Below are 18,978 nucleotides of genomic sequence, written 5' to 3' on the forward strand. Positions count from 1 at the left end.
TAAAAAAAAACGTGCACCACAGCGAGGAGTCGTCTGCGTAGAGAGAGAGAACTCGTCGACCTTGAAATGGAAGTAACACGTCGGTTTCTGCTCTGCGTCTGAGAGAAAGAAGAAAAGTGGGTGTTAGAGAAGTGGAGCTGGCTGTTTCCTGTTCTGACGGAGCAGAAGAGAAGAGAAACTTCCTGGACTGTCGAGTTTGACGCTTACGGACCCCGAAGACCAGAAACGTCTCTGATGCCGCAAGAGCAGCTTTTAATCTAAGTCAGTGAGAGGCCATGAGCCGTGGATCCAAGTCGAAGGCGGAGGGCCTCTCCAGCTCTCTGCTGAGGCCGCAGGAGAACGAGAAGCTGGAGGAGCTGTTGGGCAGAAGGTGTGCTGTAAGTTCTGATGGGAGGGGGCAGATTCTTCCGTGCTGCTCTCAACATCCTCATTTCTAACTGAAATCCAAAACTAAACTGGTTATTGTGCTCTCTGCACCAGCAGAACTTTACGAGTAAACGATAAGCCGCTCTACTTGCTTCACTTTTAAAGGCGCTAGAATCAGAGAATCAGAATCAGAGTACTTTATATTTACAAAAAGTTTTGTCGGCTCAACCACATCTGGTTTAGAACTTAGAGGCTTAGAACTGTTTAAAACTTGAATTTTAGGTTTTTATTAAGGTTATCAACACCCCCAGAATTCTCTGTTATTATTTACAGGTTAACTTGTCTAATTATGTGACTAATACACATACTGGAGTCAGTAAATCTTAACACTTAATTGCAGATCACTGATATTCTGTATTACTCTGCATATTTATCTCCCAGTACGGATTCCTTCTGGGTTTTCTCTGCCCCTGGCAGGTTGTTTCAAATACATTTTCTAATAAGTCGCTGACGTGAAGTCATCAGAGAGGAAGGAGGTTGCTGTTAACAGGAAATGGCGGCTGAGCTGTCTCTTCCGTCTGGTGCCCGGACGCTGTTGTTGACTCTAAACCAGCAGCGGTGTTTGTTTCAAGCTCGCAAAAACCAGTTTGCCAACCAGCTCTACCATCAGCTGCACCACTGATGGAACGGTTGTATTGGATGTTTTATGAAGGTGTGTGTGTGTGTGTGTGTGTGTGTGTTTAAGTCGATGGCCTCCGCAGTGGCCCAGCTCTACATGGCTTTGCCTCACAGCCCCTCCTCCTGGAGCCTGCAGCACACCGGCGTGGTGTGCTTCGTCAAAGATAATCCTCAGCGCTCCTACTTCTTACGGATGTTTGATCTCAAGGTGACCCCTCAGACTCTGCCGCCACATTAAAATGCACAGACAGAGTTGCACGAAGGGCCAGAGACATTCTGTGTATTAACCCCGGCTGTCCGCAGGCGGGGAGGCTCGTGTGGGAGCAGGAGCTCTACAACCAGCTCGTCTACTCCTCGCCGAAGCCCTACTTCCACACCTTTGCTGCTGATGTAAGCAGACGCCTTCACGCCGTGAACTGGTGTCACGACGCCGGTCGTTGTGTAACGCTGCTCCTCCCCTTTAACGCAGGACTGTCAGGTTGGACTGAACTTTGCTGCGCCGCAGGAGGCAGAAATCTTCCAAAATGCTGTCACGGAAAAAATAAACCAAAGGCTCAACCGGCAAGGTCAGTGAGGCCATCGCAGGTCTTGTTCGTGTGTGTTTGGGAGCCAGTAGGAACGGCGTGACAACATAGCTCATGAAGTGTTTGCAAAAATCAACACACACTTTTAGTCCTCATTAAGCCAGTTGGCCTCCCGTTGAGAGACAAGCGGCTCTACATTAACAACACCAGTGTGCTGCCACTGCATCTTCAACATTTACACGTGGCCATGGTTGCCTGGCAACGGCAGCAGTGCCAAAGGACTCTTAAATATTCAGAGGTTTAATCTAAAATTAAAATCAAATAATAGTGAGAGCTCCGGCCAACGAGCAGCGTTTAATGTTAAATTGATCTTGTATTGGTCAAATTAGGCACCACAAATGTCGATTCCCTGCCTTGTTTTTGCAGTCAAATATAATAATAAACAAGTGATCAAGAAAGGGAACTTTTTTTTTTTGCCTATAAATGCCTTTAAAACTACTTCTAGTTTTATTTTTCTGTGAATTAACTTGCCCTGAAAGTTGCTGTGCTATTCTCTAAGATAACACGTTTAGAAAACTATTTTAATCAGTTGTAATCAGTTGCCCTGATAAGGACAAATTATCACAATGTTTAATCAGAATTTAAATAGTAAAGTAAACAGCGTGCCACTAAATCAGATATGACATCTAAAATGGTTCCTCTCGCTTCTTTATCGACAGAGAAGAAACAGCGCCCCCTGTCGCCCAACGGTAAAGCTGCAATAAAGAGAATAAATACTCATCTATAGAAGACACTGATATTAAAACTGTCTTTCTCCCTTTTTAGGCAGAGGTTCTTTGCCTGCACTTCCAACGGAAAAATGTGTGTAACCCCTTGTCATCAGGTTATCTTTCATTTACAGTGTTGCCCTAAATCAAATAACAACAAGTCTTTCTCGCGTCTCCAACCGCAGCCTCCCCAGGTTCCTTTCACGTGGCTACAGTGGATATTCAAAACCCGGACATACAGTCCTCGCGCTACCGTTCCATGCCTGCACCCACCGCGTCTTCGGTCCTGGGCAGCAAAGGAAAGAAAGACAAGAAAAGCAAGAAAAAGGCCTCTAAACTGTCTAAAGCCGACATCGGCGCCCCCAGTGGATTCAAGTGAGTGCCGGAGCTCTTCCACAATGAAGGCAGCGCTTCCTGTCGACTGACAACGCCTCTTTTTGCCGCCAGACACGTCACACATGTCGGCTGGGACCCCAACAACCTGGACCCTGACCTGTGGAAGCTGCTGTCCCAGGCTGGAATCAGCGAAGATGAGATGAGGGATGAGAAAACCTCGCAGCTCATCTACAACGTCATCGAGCAGTCCGGAGGCATGGAGGCGGTGAAACGGGAGGTGAACAGAGGTTAGACCCACAATGCATCACTCTGGCCTCCAGGGTGCGGCACGTCGCTTCGGCGAAACCCCGTCAGCGTGTTTTTGAGCTATTTCCATTTCCTTTCTGAGAATGTTCTATTTGAAGACGTTCGCGCCAGGTTTCGCTGACGTTCTGCATGCTGATTCCTTATTTTGTGTTATTTCCTCCCAGCTTCTGGACCCCCGCCACCTCCGCCTGGCAGACACGGTCCTCTCCCCCCTGTTCCAGGATCCTCTTCCAATCCTCCTCCTTCTCGAGGCCGCCTCGGACCCCTGCCCCCTGTCCCGGGCCATTCCCCTCGTGGAAACTTGCCCCATCAGCCGCCTCCATCGAGAGCAGGCCTGCCACCCCCCCCTCCTCCCACTGGCAGAAGCGGTCCTCTGCCGCCACCTCCACCAACACTCTCATCAAAGCCCCCTCCTCCCTCCTCCTACAACCAGGCTCCTCCCCCACCGCCATCTGGCCAACATGGCTCTGTGGGATTCCCGCCTCCACCTGTGCCATCTGCACCCATCAGAGGTATAGGAGGAGGTGGTGGCGGGGGGCCTCCACCTCCTCCTCCTCCTGGTGGCGGGGGGCCTCCACCTCCTCCTCCTCCTCCTGGTGGTGGTGGGCCTCCACCTCCTCCTCCACCTCCCCCTCCACCTCCCCCAACCACAGATTTTCCTCCTCCTCCTCCTCCCTCTAGCGGCCCACCGCCACCGGCCTCATCAGGAGGTGGAGGAGGTGGCAGAGGAGCCCTTTTGGACCAGATCCGACTGGGAAAGAAACTCAGAAATGTAAGGAACCTCCTAAATTTGATGTTTGAACTGTAGCAACACTTCACTATTCTAGCAACACTGGATTTAAACAGTAACACAGGGTTTGATATTTACAGTCGTTAATTACTTTAAAACGTTGATGATCTGATGACATCATTTACGGAAACAGCTGGTGTGTCCACAACCAGGAAATATACCAGAATAACTAGTTTCAAGTCTAAATCCCCAGAGGCGGGGCTTGTGTTTACAGCAGGCTACCGCCAGAGGGAGACAGAGAGGCCCCGCCTCCTCAGCCTCACATAGCCACGTGACCTTTAGTTTAAACAATCTTAAGGTTTTTGGAGTGTCCAGCCTTTGTGATTCCTGATGTGTTGGTGGGAAGAATAAATGCATGTCTGCCCTGATGTGCTCCAGGTGACGGACATTCCCGATGCGGCTCCGCCTGCACCTGCGGAGTCAAGCGAAGGGATCGTCGGCGCACTGATGATGGTCATGAACAAGCGGAGTAAAGTCATCCACTCCTCTGGTGAATTCTGTTCCCATGACACACTATCAAAAATGACCTTTTAGTTTAAAAAAAAGAAGTGCCAATGTCTGAATTGTCGTCCACGTTCTCAGATGAAAGCGAGGACGACGGCGGCGACGACGACGACGACGACGACGAATGGGACGACTGATCGAGCCCGGTTTTAGCTACGGGCGCCAGGAAACTGCGTCGACGGTTAAACGCGGACAAATAATTCAGTATGTAATGAATAAGATGGAGGAGAATTCTGAAACGTTTATATATTTGTACGAACATTTCCAGTGTGGGATTGACCAGCACGACAGCAGCGTGTTAACTCACAACGAAGGTGACGGGCGGTTCTGGCTGGAAAAAGCATCTCGTTAGCTGTGCCTCGTTCCTTTTTTAGACAGTATATATGCTGAACATCAACAATGTGAACCACTTGCATTCCCATTTTTGTAACACTGTAAATTAAAAAAAAAAAAAGCAAACCAAAAAAATAGAATCCTGTATTATTTTCTCATACATCTGTGCAAAAAAACCCCCCAAATTCCCTTGAATGCCACCACCCAAAAAAGTGCATAACTGGAAGAACACTGAACGCTACTTTACGTCTTCAACACTCACGAGCACGGGACGACACGACAACATCCACTGGAATTAGCTTAATAGAGCACATCTTACATCATCACACACAGGAGCACATGTACAACAGATACGCATGCAACACCTGCAACATCTGCATTCATCACAAACTCTTCATACAACACAAGCGGAACCTCCAAATCATGACCGTATATATTATATTCACAATCAATATATTACACTTCTGTTTGGGGGGGTGCGAGAAAGTAGCACATCTGTGGCCTTTTGCACGTTTTTTGGCCGATCTCAAACCACAGATGTGTTACTTTAGCAACGGCATGAAAGCATCACCTGGGTAACGAATGGAGGTGACACACCAACATGCATGTCGAACGTCAAAGTCCGCAACAGCGTCCAGGCGGTGGCACCGGACTGCGGCCCGCCGCCTCTACCCGAGGCCCTGGTCCTGGCTCTCTGTGTGCCTGCGGCTGGTCCGCTTGCGCTGCTGATGCTGCGGTTTGGGGCTGAGCTGGTCCCAGTAGGACTGGCAGTACTGGTTGATCAGTCTAATCTCAGGTGGGACGGGCGTGGAGGCCACGGACGGCTGCGCGTACGGACCCGGCTGGTGGGTTTTGGTCTCCTCGTCCTCGTCGTCTTGAGCGGTGAGAGCCAGGACGATGTCTCGGTCCAGGACGCGCAGCGCCACGCGAGCCACGGTGTGTTTGAAGTTGTTCTCCGTGGCGAGGCAGTGATAGAGGCCAGCGTCTGATTGGTTGAGAGACTTGAGGAGGATCCCGTGGTCCGTCTTCAGGACGCCGCCAGCACGGCTGAGCTGCGGGACGAGAACAGACGTGACCAAAACACAACCGACTCATCTCCGCAAAGCTTTAATTAGCGCGTCACACGGGCACGTAGAGACATTCGAAAACAATAAGTAAAAACAAAACAAACATGGATTCAAGCACTTCGAGTTATTGAAAGTTGCCCCACCAGCTTCCTCTTTCCTTCCCCCTGGAAGAGCCACTTGACGGAGGCCTGAGGGGACCGGGGCTGACACTCCAGGAAGGTGCTGCTGCCCTCCACGCCGAACTGCACCGTTTCTCTCAGGCGCTTCTCCACTGCGCACAAACACAGACAGATGACGCCACCGCGCAAAGAAAAAGCAGGCGTGCGACACGGGGGGGGACGCCGCACCTTTGGCGTTGAAGCCTCGGCACTGCCGCAGCGGGTCGCCGTGTCTGACGTCCTGCCTCCTGCTCCTCCTGCAACAAAGATCACAGCGTCACCCCAAGAGGTCGGGGCCGCCCCGCGAGCGGGTGAGCGTGGCGGGGCGGCCCCGACCTCTTGGTGGAGGGAGTGAAGGCCGAGCAGCTCTCCCCGTCCCAGGCGCAGTAGGGGTCCCGGGCCAGGCAACAGTCGGAGCAGGCTCTGCCGTAGACGCTGCAGCGGTGCAGGGACACCTGAGTCAGCCCGGCGTCCGAGGACACGTAGAGCTGTTGCTGAGGGGACAGAACCGAACCCAGTCAGGGTGGCTACAGGCAGAGGCGCACCGGAGAGCGAAGGAGGGGAAGGTTCTCACCCGTTTAGAGGAAATCTTCATGGTTTTAACCGCAGCTTTGGACTGAGAATGAATGGATAGCACAATGATGATGGTTTTCTTAAATACGTCTTTCAGTGCAGCATTTTTATAAATGCACATACCCGGAAGACCTCCACTTCCTCTAGTGTCAGTTCCTCCATGGTCGTTGGATCTTTGGGCAAAACGATAACTTTCTGGACAGTCCCTTGATCTGAAGAGGGGAAGATCAAATGTCACGATTGCACACATCTTCTTGCTCGTCCCCACACCTGCAGGTGCCTCACCTGTTCCCAGGAAGAGCACCTCGTAGCGTCCATCCACCGCATCGACCTGGTCCACCACCAGGGCCGTGAAGCGGTAGTCCACACCTGTTCTCACCACCAGGGGGCGACGGTGGGTGGGATAAACCGGATGGAACATGAGGGGATGAGACCTGATGAAGTTCACAGCCTCGTCTGAAAAGCTCTTGGAAGAAGGGATGCCAGGAGTGAAGGTTCCTCCGGGACACTGGATGGGAAGGGAGAGAGGGCGGGGTTTAGGGCTTAGATTCCTTTTATGGCACCGATTTGGAGATAAATGAGAGGGAAGTACCGTTCCAGGACGCGGGTAGGGAATTTTGCCAGTGTATTCTGTCCACTGGTAGTTATGACCATGTTTATGGGCAAAGGGTCCGTTGAAGACGTTGCGGATGTCGGCCATCGAGTACACGCAGACGGCCGAGCCCTTGAAAACGGAGCTTGGAAGAAACGGACAGCGAGAGTCAAACATCCCGATTTTAAAAGCAAGTTTTGCATCAGCAGCGTGGTCGGGAAAGTGCAAACACGGGTGCTATTAAAAGGTCTACAGTGGAAAGTGTTACCCCGCCGTGGTGAAGACGGCGTACACCAGCGGGTTGCGCTCGTCCTGCGTGGGCTGAATAAAGACGTCTCCTGAAAGAAAGGGCGGCGAGGAATCAATAATGAAAGCGCCCGGAATTAAAATCCATTTGAACTGGGCCCTCATTCCGCCGCCGCCTCACTCAGTTCATCAAAGCGCGTCTCCACTCCATCCTCTCCGATCACCGAGCAGATAAGGCGAGCCTTCAGGAACGTGGTCCAGCGGTTCACCAGGGATTTCTGGCCTCCTTCATCATTCTGGACAGGGGAGGAAATGAGGTTAGGGCTCAATTCCAGCGGCGCCGTATCTCCACGTTAGCAGGTATGTTCAAACTCAGATGGTGGGATATCGCCGGAGAAAAATGACTTTGGGACAAGATGCAACACTAAAAGCCTAAAAAGCCGCCCCCGCTGTATGTTTCCACATGCAATTTTAACGAGCCCGACTCACCAGGCACACCCGGCCCACCCGGGCTAAAATGCTGGGGCTCGCCCCCCCGCTGGAGTCCAGGCTCTTCTCACGGAAGAAGAAGTAAAGTTTGTCGTCGTTTCTTTCTGCGCTGTCGGGGATCTGCTGGATCTGCACGAACACGGGCTCTGCGGGGGCCAAAACACACACGAGCGGCGGCGCCGTTTCAGGCCGGTGGGAGGCAAATAAAAGCAGAGGTGCCCCGACCTGTAACTGCCCCCGACCTGTAACTGCCCCCGTGCGCCTGCGCCCACTCACCGTTGAGCCACCTGGAGTCGTACTGCTCCGTCCTGATGGCCGTCCTGCCTCCCATCGTCCTGAACAGAGCCGCGTCCGTGCTCATGAAGTCGATGTGGACGCCAGCGTACAGGTTCCCGTCTGGAGGGCACAGGTAGCCATGTTTGTTTGACCTAACCTTTGACCTCTGCCTTTGAATGATCCAGCTTGATCCCTCAATTAAACGTTACAAAAGTCCTCCTGTAGTATTCTGTACATTCTCTAAGGGGGTGTCCAGATCCAGTCCTCCAGGGCCGAAATCCAGCCGGGTTTTTTGTCCTGCCCGTCCCTACGTTGGATCCCAGGTGAACACTTGCTTACCTGGTATGAGAGAAATCCCGGCTGGATTTTGGCCCTCGAAGACTGGATCAGGACCCTCCAGCTCTCCGGTGTTTTAGCTCCTTTTATCAAAGTTTGAGATCGTTTTATTACTTTTTCCTTGTTTGTGTTTGAAGAATTTTATTGGAATTTTAAAAGAAATTTGATTCTTTAGTCCTAATATCAAAACATATAATGTAATGTTCATGACATAAAATCAATCAACCAGACAATTACTAGAATAATTAGAAGGATAATTAGAAGGTTAATCCTGAGGTACATTTAAAACCACAACTGTATCTTACTGAGCAGAACTGCAATGTTCTCCTGTTTGGGATCGTAGGAACATTTTCCCTTCCCTGATTCCACAAAGCCAGGGACCAGCCTGAACAGGTAGTCCTGCAGAGGGAGAGGACGCACAGAAGTAGGGCGCTTAAACGTCACATGGGAGCGAGGCGGAACCATAAACAAACCAGTGGCCCAGTTTATAGCCCTGAAATATTTATCAGGGCCAGACTTTTCAGTCCTAGAACAGAGGGAACCCCCCCCCCCCCCCCCCCATGGATCCCACATCTAGATTCTCACCTCTGCCCTCCAGCCTCTGTTGATGAACGTGCAGATCGGCTGATACGCCCCCGTCCCACAGGTGTAGAGGTGGGTGCGGTTCCAGGGTTCTATCAAGCGAACAAAGTTGGCACATTCCCCCTGCAGGGAGAGGAGTTCATCATTGAGTCGTCCGTGACGGCGAGAGGTTCTGAAAGAGCAGGATGTAAACAACCGCGCCCACCTGTCGTCCCTTTCCTGTCATCTGGCACTCCCCTTTTCTCTTGGCGGACGCCGGCCAGTGAATCTGGGGTTTCAACAGAGTTTAGGGTCAGGGGGAGACAACAGGCCCGATTTAAGAGAGCTGGGGGAGGTTCTACGCACTATGAGCGGCTCCTTGTTCACGTTGTGCATGTCCAAAGCGACCAGGTACTCCCTGCTGCCGAGGTACAGCCGACCCTGGTCCTGGTCCATCAGGAGGATGCGATAGTCGCTGGTGTTGAAGGAGAAACTGAAGGGTCGCGCCGTCTTTGTATCCGTCAGCTCTGGGGGGGAACAGACGCAGCGCCATGGAAAACAGCAGAGGGAGCAGAGGCCACTTTTACACATGTTCTCCTTCGGTTTTTGCGTTGAACATGTTTCACCACCGGCTGGACGAACTCCTCCCGGTCCCTCGAACAACAGTGTTCTCACCGGTCCTCTTAAAAATGTGTGCCGCTGATTAAATATGACTCAACTTGGAGCATTTTTAAGGAGCATATTTGCTTTTAAGATCTGAATTTTTCATGCCTCCTGGCCGTCCGATTGGGTTTGAGGCCGCGCAGGGTGTGGAGCGAAGACGAGAAAAAAAAAAGGTCCCCCGGGAAACACGGTCAGTGGAACGGGGAGCTAATTCTTAAGATCTGGATTGTGTTCAGCAGAGCGTGGCCTGTTAAGACACGCCGGCGTGGAAAATGTTGCCGCTTTTATTATTGTGCTCCCCTGAATGCTTTGATTGGACCGTTTTCATCTGCTGCGCTCTGCCCGACACTGCTTTTATTCTTTTCATCTGACAGGTCATTGCATCACACACATGCACGCACACGGGATGCGAAAGACTTGGACCACCTGGGCTGCACATGTGGGGCCCTGTCACCTGAAACTCTTTACAGATCACCAATACGTCAAGAATTGGAGCGCTGCGTGAGATAACGTACAACGCACAAAATAGCACGTTAGCATTGTTAGCATAGTTTACCCTCTGCACACACTGACCTGTAGTCATTATTTACAACACGGTGATGCATTCAGGGGCCCCACTGACACTTCCCATGGAGCACAAGATGGGCCTGGTAAAGACGCCGGGCTTACATCCCGACAAATGTTCGCAGTGACCCTTGGGAGCCGGCTTACGGGGGATTCAGAAGGAAGCCCAAATCTTTATTTACATCAAAGCGGCGGCCATCTTCCTCCTGAGGTCAACCTTAACAGGATGCGGCCAAGGTGCCACTCAAATAAGCTAAAAATGCAATCGGATCTCCGGGAAGACCGAGGCGGCATCCTAGAGGTGGGATGAGGTCCGCTTCTGTTCCTGAGAGGTAAACAAAGGATAACAATCCTCTGGCCGGGCTCCACTGGGCCATACTGGATTCACTGGACAGGCTAAATGTAGACACGCCACACCCCTACATCCATCCTCCAAAAATAGCAAACAATGTACCGCCATCATCTGGTAAACATTCAGCTAACACTTATCCCCTGACAACATTCTCACATTAATAGGGAAACACTGGGAAGGACACGCAGTCACAGCCTCTCCTGTTACAGCCTGAACACTTATTGCCATTAACGCCGTTCAGGCCCAAGCGTGAGCGAACCGGCGACGCCGCAGCGGCGGCCTTGGATCCTCCGGACACGTCCCGGTCACGCCGCACGTTCTGCTGTCGGGCCCGTCAGAGAAGATGCAGCCAGTTCCTTTGAACTGACACAGCTTCAGTGGAAACAATGCGCCGGCTCTTTTCCTCTGACCGCCATTCGCTCGCAGGAGTCACATGTCCCCCGGCAACCCTGAAACCTCCTCCACAGGCGCCGCGCAGAACAAAGGGGCTCGGTGTCAGGAACAATGAACAATAAATCCGCAGAGTAGCAGAAAACACTTGGGGGAGTAAATCCGACTCTCAGCCTGTTTATGAGGTATTAGAGGGGAGGGCGGCAAACCTGCAACACTCCCTGCTCTTCCCAACAAGTTTCTGTACGTGACTTTTTTTCCCGGAGAGCCCTCAGATATGAATTCCTGCTTCTCGGGGAAGAACAACATCGAGTTCAAGACCAAACCTGTGCGACCAGAGCCGCAGGAAAGCACGTAAGCTGTTTACAGAAATCGGATTTCTCTTGAAATTCTTATAAAAACTCTCCGAGGCCTCTAATGGAACTCTCCCGAACAGGCGGCAGCTGTTTTCCATCCTGCGGAGTCAGCTCGGAGCGCGAAGATCCCGCTGCCATCAACCAGAGCTCTATAATCTTCTTCAGATGTCCCCGATGTTTCGGGCTGAGCAGCGCCAAAGATGACAAAACAAACGCCGCCTCCACTGTTAACGCTGCCTGGACCTGACCTACGTGGCCTCATCTCCGCTGTGAAGCCACGCCGTAAATCTGAGTCACACCTGTAATTCTTACCCGCAGGTATAAGTCAGGTGTGTTCGTGAGCGCTTGATGTGAAAACACCGCAGAAAGGGCAAAATAACAGTAATCATCTGAGCATTGTCGCCATCAAAGCGCCCGTGCGCGTGTTTGTGTGCTGAATGTCTGCATTTAATGAGGACAACAGCTCAGGAAAACCCCCCCGGGCTCCCCAAAAAAAAACCTTTTAAACACTCCTCCCGGTTCAAAAGCTACATCCCGTTCTCGGATGTCATTTTCAGACTTGTGATCAGATTTCAGATGTTTCCTCTTTGTGTCATCGTGTCGGCCATAAAACGGGCCAGATCATGGTGTGTGTCAGATTCTGGGTGTGGGGAGAGGGTTTTTTTTTCTTTCACCGGTTACCCAAACACACGTAATATCCACCTTTTGTTCCCAGTGCTGCGCTGTTTGACATGCGGCAGGAAATGCCGTCTTTACATACGCGAAAAAGAGGAAACACAACCGCCGCTCGGTGGGAAAGGCGGGCAAAAGCCGGAGGAAGGCGTCGGGGAGTCGTTCCGGGCCGATCCGTGCGAGCTCACCTTTGAAGGGGAGGCGAACCCGCGGGGCAGACTGCAGGGTCGAACCTCGGCAGGCACACAAGGCCAACAGGAGGAGCTGGGCTCCAGATGCTGTCATGGCAACAGTCATGCAGGTAGCCCGCAGAGATCTAAATCTGGACGGGAAAAAAGAAAGCAGAGGAATGGACTATTATTACAGAGTGCCCCATGAGAAATATGAGACATAAAAAGAGAGAAAGACAGGCGAGACGCTCCGTCTTTCTCTGATCTCCCTCATCAGAAGTTTGGCCTGCGGCCTTCTGAGCCGAGACGTATAGTTTGGCAGCAGAGATCCGCGTCCGAAACTTCACACCTGCTCTGGAAAATATGACGGGCTTATTATTTATTTAAAGTGTTACTGTGGTGAGGTATGTGTGCAGACTGCACAATGCTGAGTGGAAACACAGCGAAGTCTTCTTCTCTTCCTTCTCCTCGGTGTTTACATTCCTTCGCACGGGCGCAGCCTCGCGTCCGTTGTCGCACGTCGACGGGTTTCCCGCTTGTTGCTACGTCCTCATCTGGAAATATCGTGATTTCCCGACGTCACGATGTCGGGCGCAGGCGTTCACCTTGGCGTGTGTCCTGCCCCGACGTGCGACAGCTGCGGGATGTTGCCGGCGGAGTGCAAAGGTGATCCCAGCTCCAGCTAACAGCTGCTAACTGTGACCGCTCAGGCCGCCGGGATGGCGTCGGGACAGAGTCTGTGTCCGGGAATGAGACAACCGCCGCCAGTTCAGAGCTCCTTTTCTCCGCCGTTTGATCCGATTCGGCTGGACGGTTGTTCACCTCCCGGACCTCACAAGTGTTTTAGGGATTCACAGATATTCAGCCAGGATGACTGGAGACGTTTCATGACGTATTCCTTTAAATATACATGATTCGGTCCTGATTTTCCTGGAAAACCCAACAAAGCTCCGACGCCCTTCAGAGATTCTTTCCCCCCCCGGCGCCGCTCAAGAAAGCCCATCAACACGCTTGGAGGAGCCGACGAGTGAAGCACCTGACAGTTCAAAGACGCAGGTAGCCCTCGCCGAAACGATTCCTGACAGTTTAGGGGTGTTGAAACGTGGCCTAACTGTTGGACCTTAACTCAGGCATTCATTATGCATCTGCACTTTGCCGGAGAGGATCTCATATAAATTATGAATACTAAAAGCTGAGTCCACAACATCCATTAAATTGTCTCCCTGAAGGTGTGCTTGGCTCAGGCGATAAGCCATCCCACGGGCTTTTCTGTCCTTTTTTCTCCTCGGGGCATCCACGTCGCCTCCGGTGACGTGAGGGACCGGCCCTGAAATGGGAGTCGTATTCCTGCCAAAGAACCGGAGAGATTTCGAACACACGTTGACCACATTTCAGCAAATCGCTGCTGCTACAGTTCGAACACCTCGCAGGAATGCTGGCAATCACGCTCGCACCACGAATCCGCCTGCAGGGAGGATTGAGCGCCGTTCCTCCAATCAAACACTGTATATTCACTGTTAATAACACATAAGCACCAGGAGATCAAGCTGATAACCATGAACAAACTCGGGCTTTTCACAGCATTATCCCCCCTCCATGAAAACAAAGGACTATTTTTATCACAGCTTATTATTACAGCAGGAAAAACAGCTAATTAAGACATTTTAAGTCCCCCTGTTCATCATTTAAATGTAAAACATCACAGTGTTTTCGTGGAGAAGAATGGAGGTAAAAGAGACGCCAAACAGGAACTAAAATGGGTTGTTAGAAGGTGCCTGTGGAGCTCCAGGAACCACAGCATGACTATCTGAATGACAGATTTCTACTGGTTTTCTGGACTGGGTGGTGCCAGCAGGACAGACTAGAGCTCAGCTGTAATGACATATGATTCCCCTTAAGAAAAAATAATTACAGGATTTCAAAAACGGGTCCTTTTTTTCCCCGGGAGCGCGCGCTTACCTGTGAACTCAACATCCAGAAATAGGAGCTGAACAAATGTGGACACTTGTGTCGCTCAGCCGAAGCTACAGAGTAACCAGCCCAGTTAAAAGTTAAACCAGCAGCAAGTTAAAAGCCCTACCTTTGAAACGGGACTTTTCGGTCCCCGATACGCCTCCGGGATCCAAGAACTTGCGGGATGTTACCGCTGCCTTCCCCGCGTTCCTGCGCCTCGGAGCCGGATTTGGAACAGGTCCCCCCCCCGAGCGACGCTCCGCGGGAATCAGAGAGTCCGCCTGTTCTGACAATTCTTCCTAATCAACCGTGAAACACACGCACAGCTGACTCCTGCTCGCCCCTCTGTTGGAAATGAAGGAGAACTTTACGCATCGGTGGGAGCGACCGTCCGCGTCATGTGACCAGAATCCACTGATCGTTTTAGAGTTGGGGGGCTGAATCAGGAGACCAGGTGCAGGTGTTGGGATCCCCGTCCGCCCTGCTGTCCTCTCCCTTCTGTTCTGCCCCCACCAAGCCCTCCTCTCCTGTTGGCCCACAGCAGCATTGGACCAAACCTCTTGGTACACCATATGGGTATGATTAACCCTGTCGCTGCTGGGGAGCTGCTCACTCGCCCACACCAGAGGGCTGCACCCAGAACTGCCCCACTTATCTGACGGACAGGTAGAAACACCTTTGTATGCGTTTAGAAATATGGAATTATCAAATATCAATCTTTTAAAAATGACTGTACGGGAAAATGTCTCTGCAGCAGCATTTTTAAAAAGGCTCCAGTACAATTATTCCAGTTTTCGTCCATTTTGGAAACAAAGGAACGAGGGACAAAAGCTATTTTATGATGACGAGCACAGCATATATGTATTATTCAACTTGCCGTTGGTTATTTTGTTTTCTTGTTGATTACTTGTATATTATTCATGATTTTTTTCGCTTATAGGTTTGAATCGGAAAAAGGAAAGAAGCAATTTTTTTAAAAGGCCGAGTTTAAGTCGAGAATTATGAAAGAAATGTGGTCAAGTAACTCATTTAATTCATCTCGTCCATAGAAAATGACAAGTAAATACAAGTATTAAGCAAAAGGAGCGCAGTAAAACCTAAGTCAATAGACCTATTTGCCCATAAACTGTAGTGGACCGGAACAATGCTGCACCCGGGAGTAAAAAGTGGTCATTTCAGAGGTTCACTTTGAGTTTATTAAAGCTGAATAATTCAGTGCTGCGATGGGCACCCAGTGGCTGGTTTATATAAATGTTTTTCCTCATGTCTCAGGAAGGCTGCAGCCTATTCTTATACATGATGCAGAGCCTCGATTCACTATTTAAGAGGGGCCCAGAATGTCACTGTTACTCCCCACACCACAGTCAGGTCACCTCAAAAAAAAAGATTCCTGGGATTCCACTCTGGCTGGCTCCCGGTGCTCATGACAACGGTGACAAAGCAGCGTGGAAGAGGGAGGGGGGCCGGCACAAAGGGCATCCATCCCGTCAACGGCGCCTCCAGCTCCAAATCAAAACGGTCCTCATTGTGACTGGGGTTTTTTGGGTGGAAAGTTCTGACGCACCACAGAGGGTACAAAAGAGTGAATGAGCTGCAGGCCTGAATGACAGAAGCTGTAACATAATAGCGTTTAAAAGTGGCGCCCCCTGGTGGCCGAATGCAGCACGGGACTAAGCCCCGCCCAGAGCGTGATCCAAACTGGACTCAAGCTAAAAAAAAAGAGTGAATAAACAGGGTTCAGATGTGCTAGCCAGTCCAGCGTGACTCCAGTTGGTCATTAGGGGCACCTGGACCAAGGTGCGACCTACTTATGCACCCGGTCATGTGAGATTCACACGAACGGACCTTAAGCTGCCTGGGAAGAAATCCGAAGTCTGAAAGCCACCCGGACCTTTGTTTAAAAATGTATTTAGCCACTCCTGCTGCAAAGATAAAAGCCTCTAAAAGCCTTGGATCACAGTGGAATGTCTTCAAGTACCCCTCGGAAGCCTTTAACACACGTAAACAAATGGCTGGAAAGGCCGATTTTTCATGGGAGAACTCTGAACAGGTAAACACACGAAGCAGCGAGTCAAAGGTCAAAGGGGAGGCCTCCTTCCCGGCTGTCCTGGACAGGTTTTCATGCTACTCATCCTTTTTTTTAATGCTGAATTTTGATTCATTGGCATGCTGGGAACACGCTATCTCAAACTGGGCATCAGCCAGATGTGAATCACTGCTCTGTGCGTGTGTGTGTGTGTGTGTGTGTGTGTGGGTGAAGGAGGGAGTCTTTGTTCCCCGCCCGCCCCACAGGAGGCACCTCCATTTCCAGGAGGAAACGACTCTGTGCTGTGTCAAGTTTGGGTTTCCTGGTGCGCTCGGACACCGGACCCTCCCCTCCCCCGCCGCCGTCATCAGCGGTGTTTACCTGCAGCTCCGTCCCATCGGCACGCGCACGCCGCTGCCTCATGGCGCCAGAGGCGGCGGCGGCTCTTCGTCCTCCGTAAACAAGCGCTTCTGTTCTGTGAGTGTGAGGAAACAACGGCAGAATGGACCCCGGGTTGATCAGAACACTGGGCCGACAGCAAGATGTCTGGAGGAGCTCCTGGATAAATGGGGTGTGATGACAGGTTGACCTTTGACCCCTCTGGGCAGGTTAAATCCCTCAGACGCATCAGATTCGTCAGCATCAGGAAGAATGTAAACCCAGTATGAGGTAAATGGAGCAGGTGCTGCGTGACATCCGCGACCTTCACACATCGCTGGCTGTCAAAGAAAAACCTCCTGTGGAAACCCCCTCTGACATTAAGTGCACAGATACCAAATTCCAGCCTCACGCTCCAGTGAAAGCGAGGCGATTGCTGTTTCTTTTACAGCGAACCATGAAGAGGAGCTCTCAGGATGGGTCTCCCCGCCACGGAGCTCCGCCTGCAGCCATCCAGCACGCCGCCGCGTGTCCGCGCAGCCACCCAGCCGCCATCTGGCCGCGGATGAGGTCGGCGCTCCGCAGCACAGCCGGGAGAAGCAACAGCTGCTGGAGAAAAGGCCCAAATAGCAGAGGGGCTCTACTGTACATGAATAAATGAGGTGTGTGTGTGTGTGTGTGTGTGGGGGGGGGGGGGGCAGGTGAGTGAGCAGCGTGACTCCTGAGGTAAACGTGCCCGCGCTCCTGCAGAATCCCGCAGCAGCTGCTCGATGGTTTAGCGCACAATGAGGTCCATGATGCAAAGAAAGAGACGTTTTTAGACCGTGAAAACATCTGCGTTCCTGGGGAAGTATTTATTAACCTTCGTTAATAAATTCTTCCCCAGGAGGAATAAATACTTCCCCAGGAGGGAAACAGATCCGGGGAGGCTTTAATGAGACGTTCCAGCAACGTTAACCCGCCGAAACCAGAATTCAATTTGGATGAATACATTTTTTTGGTTTGACTTCGGCTTAACCTCTATAAACATGATCTAATAATTAGATTTGCAGTGCTAAAAAAAAATGCAGTGCGTGCACGCAGACGCGTGACAAACACGCGCGTCCCCTTTTACGCACACGCACTCGGTCTGAATTAAAATGAAAATGACTTCTCTTATCTCGGCGCGCACTCTTCCTCTCTCCACCCTGTGCACACATCCTTCGGACTCCAGGTGAATTTTAATGTCACGCACGCGGAGGAACCAGTGGAGGCGCCGCAATCTGTTCACCCTGTCAGGCGGCGGCGTGTAGGTGTGCGCGTGCGGCTGGCGCGTACAGTATGCGCGCTGTGATTGGTGGAGGGCCGGCCGGTTCATCTGTCTGGTGTGATGGTGGCTCCCTGTGCGCGGGCCTAGGCGTGAGCGTGCACTCTGTGATCTCCCAGATAAGACTCATCCATCTGCTGCGCGTGTCTGGCCGCTCCCGCGCAGCTCCTCTTATCGCCGCACTCATCCGTTTCCTTCCATCAGAGCCGTTCCGTTCTATTTTCTCTGGGTTCCCTCCGCGCTGTTTGTTCAATCTTGATTAACCGAGTGGCTATAACGCGTCTGGAGAATAGTGCACGTTGGGGAGGGGGGGGGGGGGGGGCAACCCAGACCATCGCGCGCATTCAGAGATATTTGGTAGTCAGGGCCCCTGGAGGGCAGCGCAGGGGCCTTTTTATACACTGCACATGGGAAAATGTCCGTGCCGCCATCCGTCACTGGGGAGGAATTATGGGAAGAATGTTGCTCTGTTCCTCCTCCATTTTTCATCCCAGCGAGATTCTGTTGAACTCCCGCGCGAACGTGAGAACATAAAGCATCTTGACAAGGTGATTTGTGTCCAGCAGAAACCCAGGGGAGTGTAGTTGACACTGGGAATCCGTTTTACCCCCCCGTCCCCCGTCCCCGCCACCCTCACGCCTAGGGGCGGCTCGGCGGACCGGCCCCGCGGCCCCGGGGCGGCTCTGTTGTCTCACCAATCTGTACTTAGTTTGTCGCGATCAATATTGCAGGAAGCTGAACCATCTTTAATTCATAACCACGAAAACACGCGGGCGGAATGAAGCCGCATCAAGGATGAGACGACGCGTTTCGCCGGGGATCGTTTCACCGGGCAACGGCGCGGTTCCCTCATCGGTATTAACAGCGAAAGCCCGTCCGAGGCCGCGCGGCCCGGTGCCGCAGCGCCTCCGGCTCCGGTGGAATATTTATAGCTGTGCATTAAAAGTGGAATCGAGGGTTTAAGTGTACCGTTGCGACACCGCTGCTGTCCGGACCTGCCCAAAAATGTCTCGCCTGGGGGCGGCTGCAGCGCAGCGCGGCGAAGGTGTCAGTTCTGGCGAGGGAAAAGAAGCAGGACGTTATCGTGGGGGGGGGGGGGGTTTAAAATGGAATCAGCGTCAGCCATGTTGGCAGGAAGGTGATTTAAGGCCGCAATATTCTGCTGTTTCTGCTTTATGGACACGACAAGGATTAAAGACAGTGAATCAGACATGAGAACAGCCCCGCTGAAGCGACTCCATCCAAG

At 51.8% G+C, this 18,978-nt stretch overlaps 2 protein-coding genes across 3 annotated transcripts; one reads left to right on the top strand and one right to left on the bottom strand.

Moving 5' to 3' along the window:
• Positions 1-93: 93 nt before the first annotated feature.
• On the top strand, positions 94-4,744 carry LOC130529929 (actin nucleation-promoting factor WAS-like). 2 transcript variants are annotated; one of them, XM_057040656.1, is made up of 11 exons: positions 94-377; positions 1,112-1,252; positions 1,348-1,434; positions 1,514-1,610; positions 2,288-2,317; positions 2,394-2,429; positions 2,521-2,710; positions 2,783-2,958; positions 3,142-3,749; positions 4,146-4,257; positions 4,350-4,744. In XM_057040656.1, the coding sequence occupies exons 1-11, from the start codon at positions 276-278 to the stop codon at positions 4,406-4,408; spliced, it is 1,638 nt and encodes a 545-aa protein (XP_056896636.1). In that variant the 5' UTR covers positions 94-275; the 3' UTR covers positions 4,409-4,744. The 2 variants fall into 2 exon arrangements, with proteins under 2 accessions (XP_056896636.1, XP_056896637.1); XM_057040657.1 differs by having other exon boundaries at positions 202-370.
• On the bottom strand, positions 4,493-14,561 carry LOC130529914 (semaphorin-3F-like). The gene is made up of 18 exons (XM_057040614.1): positions 14,150-14,561; positions 12,088-12,221; positions 9,269-9,429; positions 9,129-9,191; positions 8,927-9,046; positions 8,647-8,740; positions 8,006-8,125; positions 7,730-7,875; positions 7,422-7,536; positions 7,263-7,332; positions 6,995-7,139; positions 6,688-6,910; positions 6,526-6,614; positions 6,404-6,445; positions 6,166-6,323; positions 6,019-6,086; positions 5,815-5,942; positions 4,493-5,656 (listed from the first exon to the last, which is right to left on the bottom strand). The coding sequence occupies exons 2-18, from the start codon at positions 12,194-12,196 to the stop codon at positions 5,273-5,275; spliced, it is 2,235 nt and encodes a 744-aa protein (XP_056896594.1). The 5' UTR covers positions 12,197-12,221; positions 14,150-14,561; the 3' UTR covers positions 4,493-5,272.
• Positions 14,562-18,978: the final 4,417 nt, after the last annotated feature.

The sequence above is a fragment of the Takifugu flavidus genome, chromosome 8 (assembly GCF_003711565.1).
Source record: "Takifugu flavidus isolate HTHZ2018 chromosome 8, ASM371156v2, whole genome shotgun sequence".
NCBI lineage: Eukaryota > Metazoa > Chordata > Actinopteri > Tetraodontiformes > Tetraodontidae > Takifugu > Takifugu flavidus.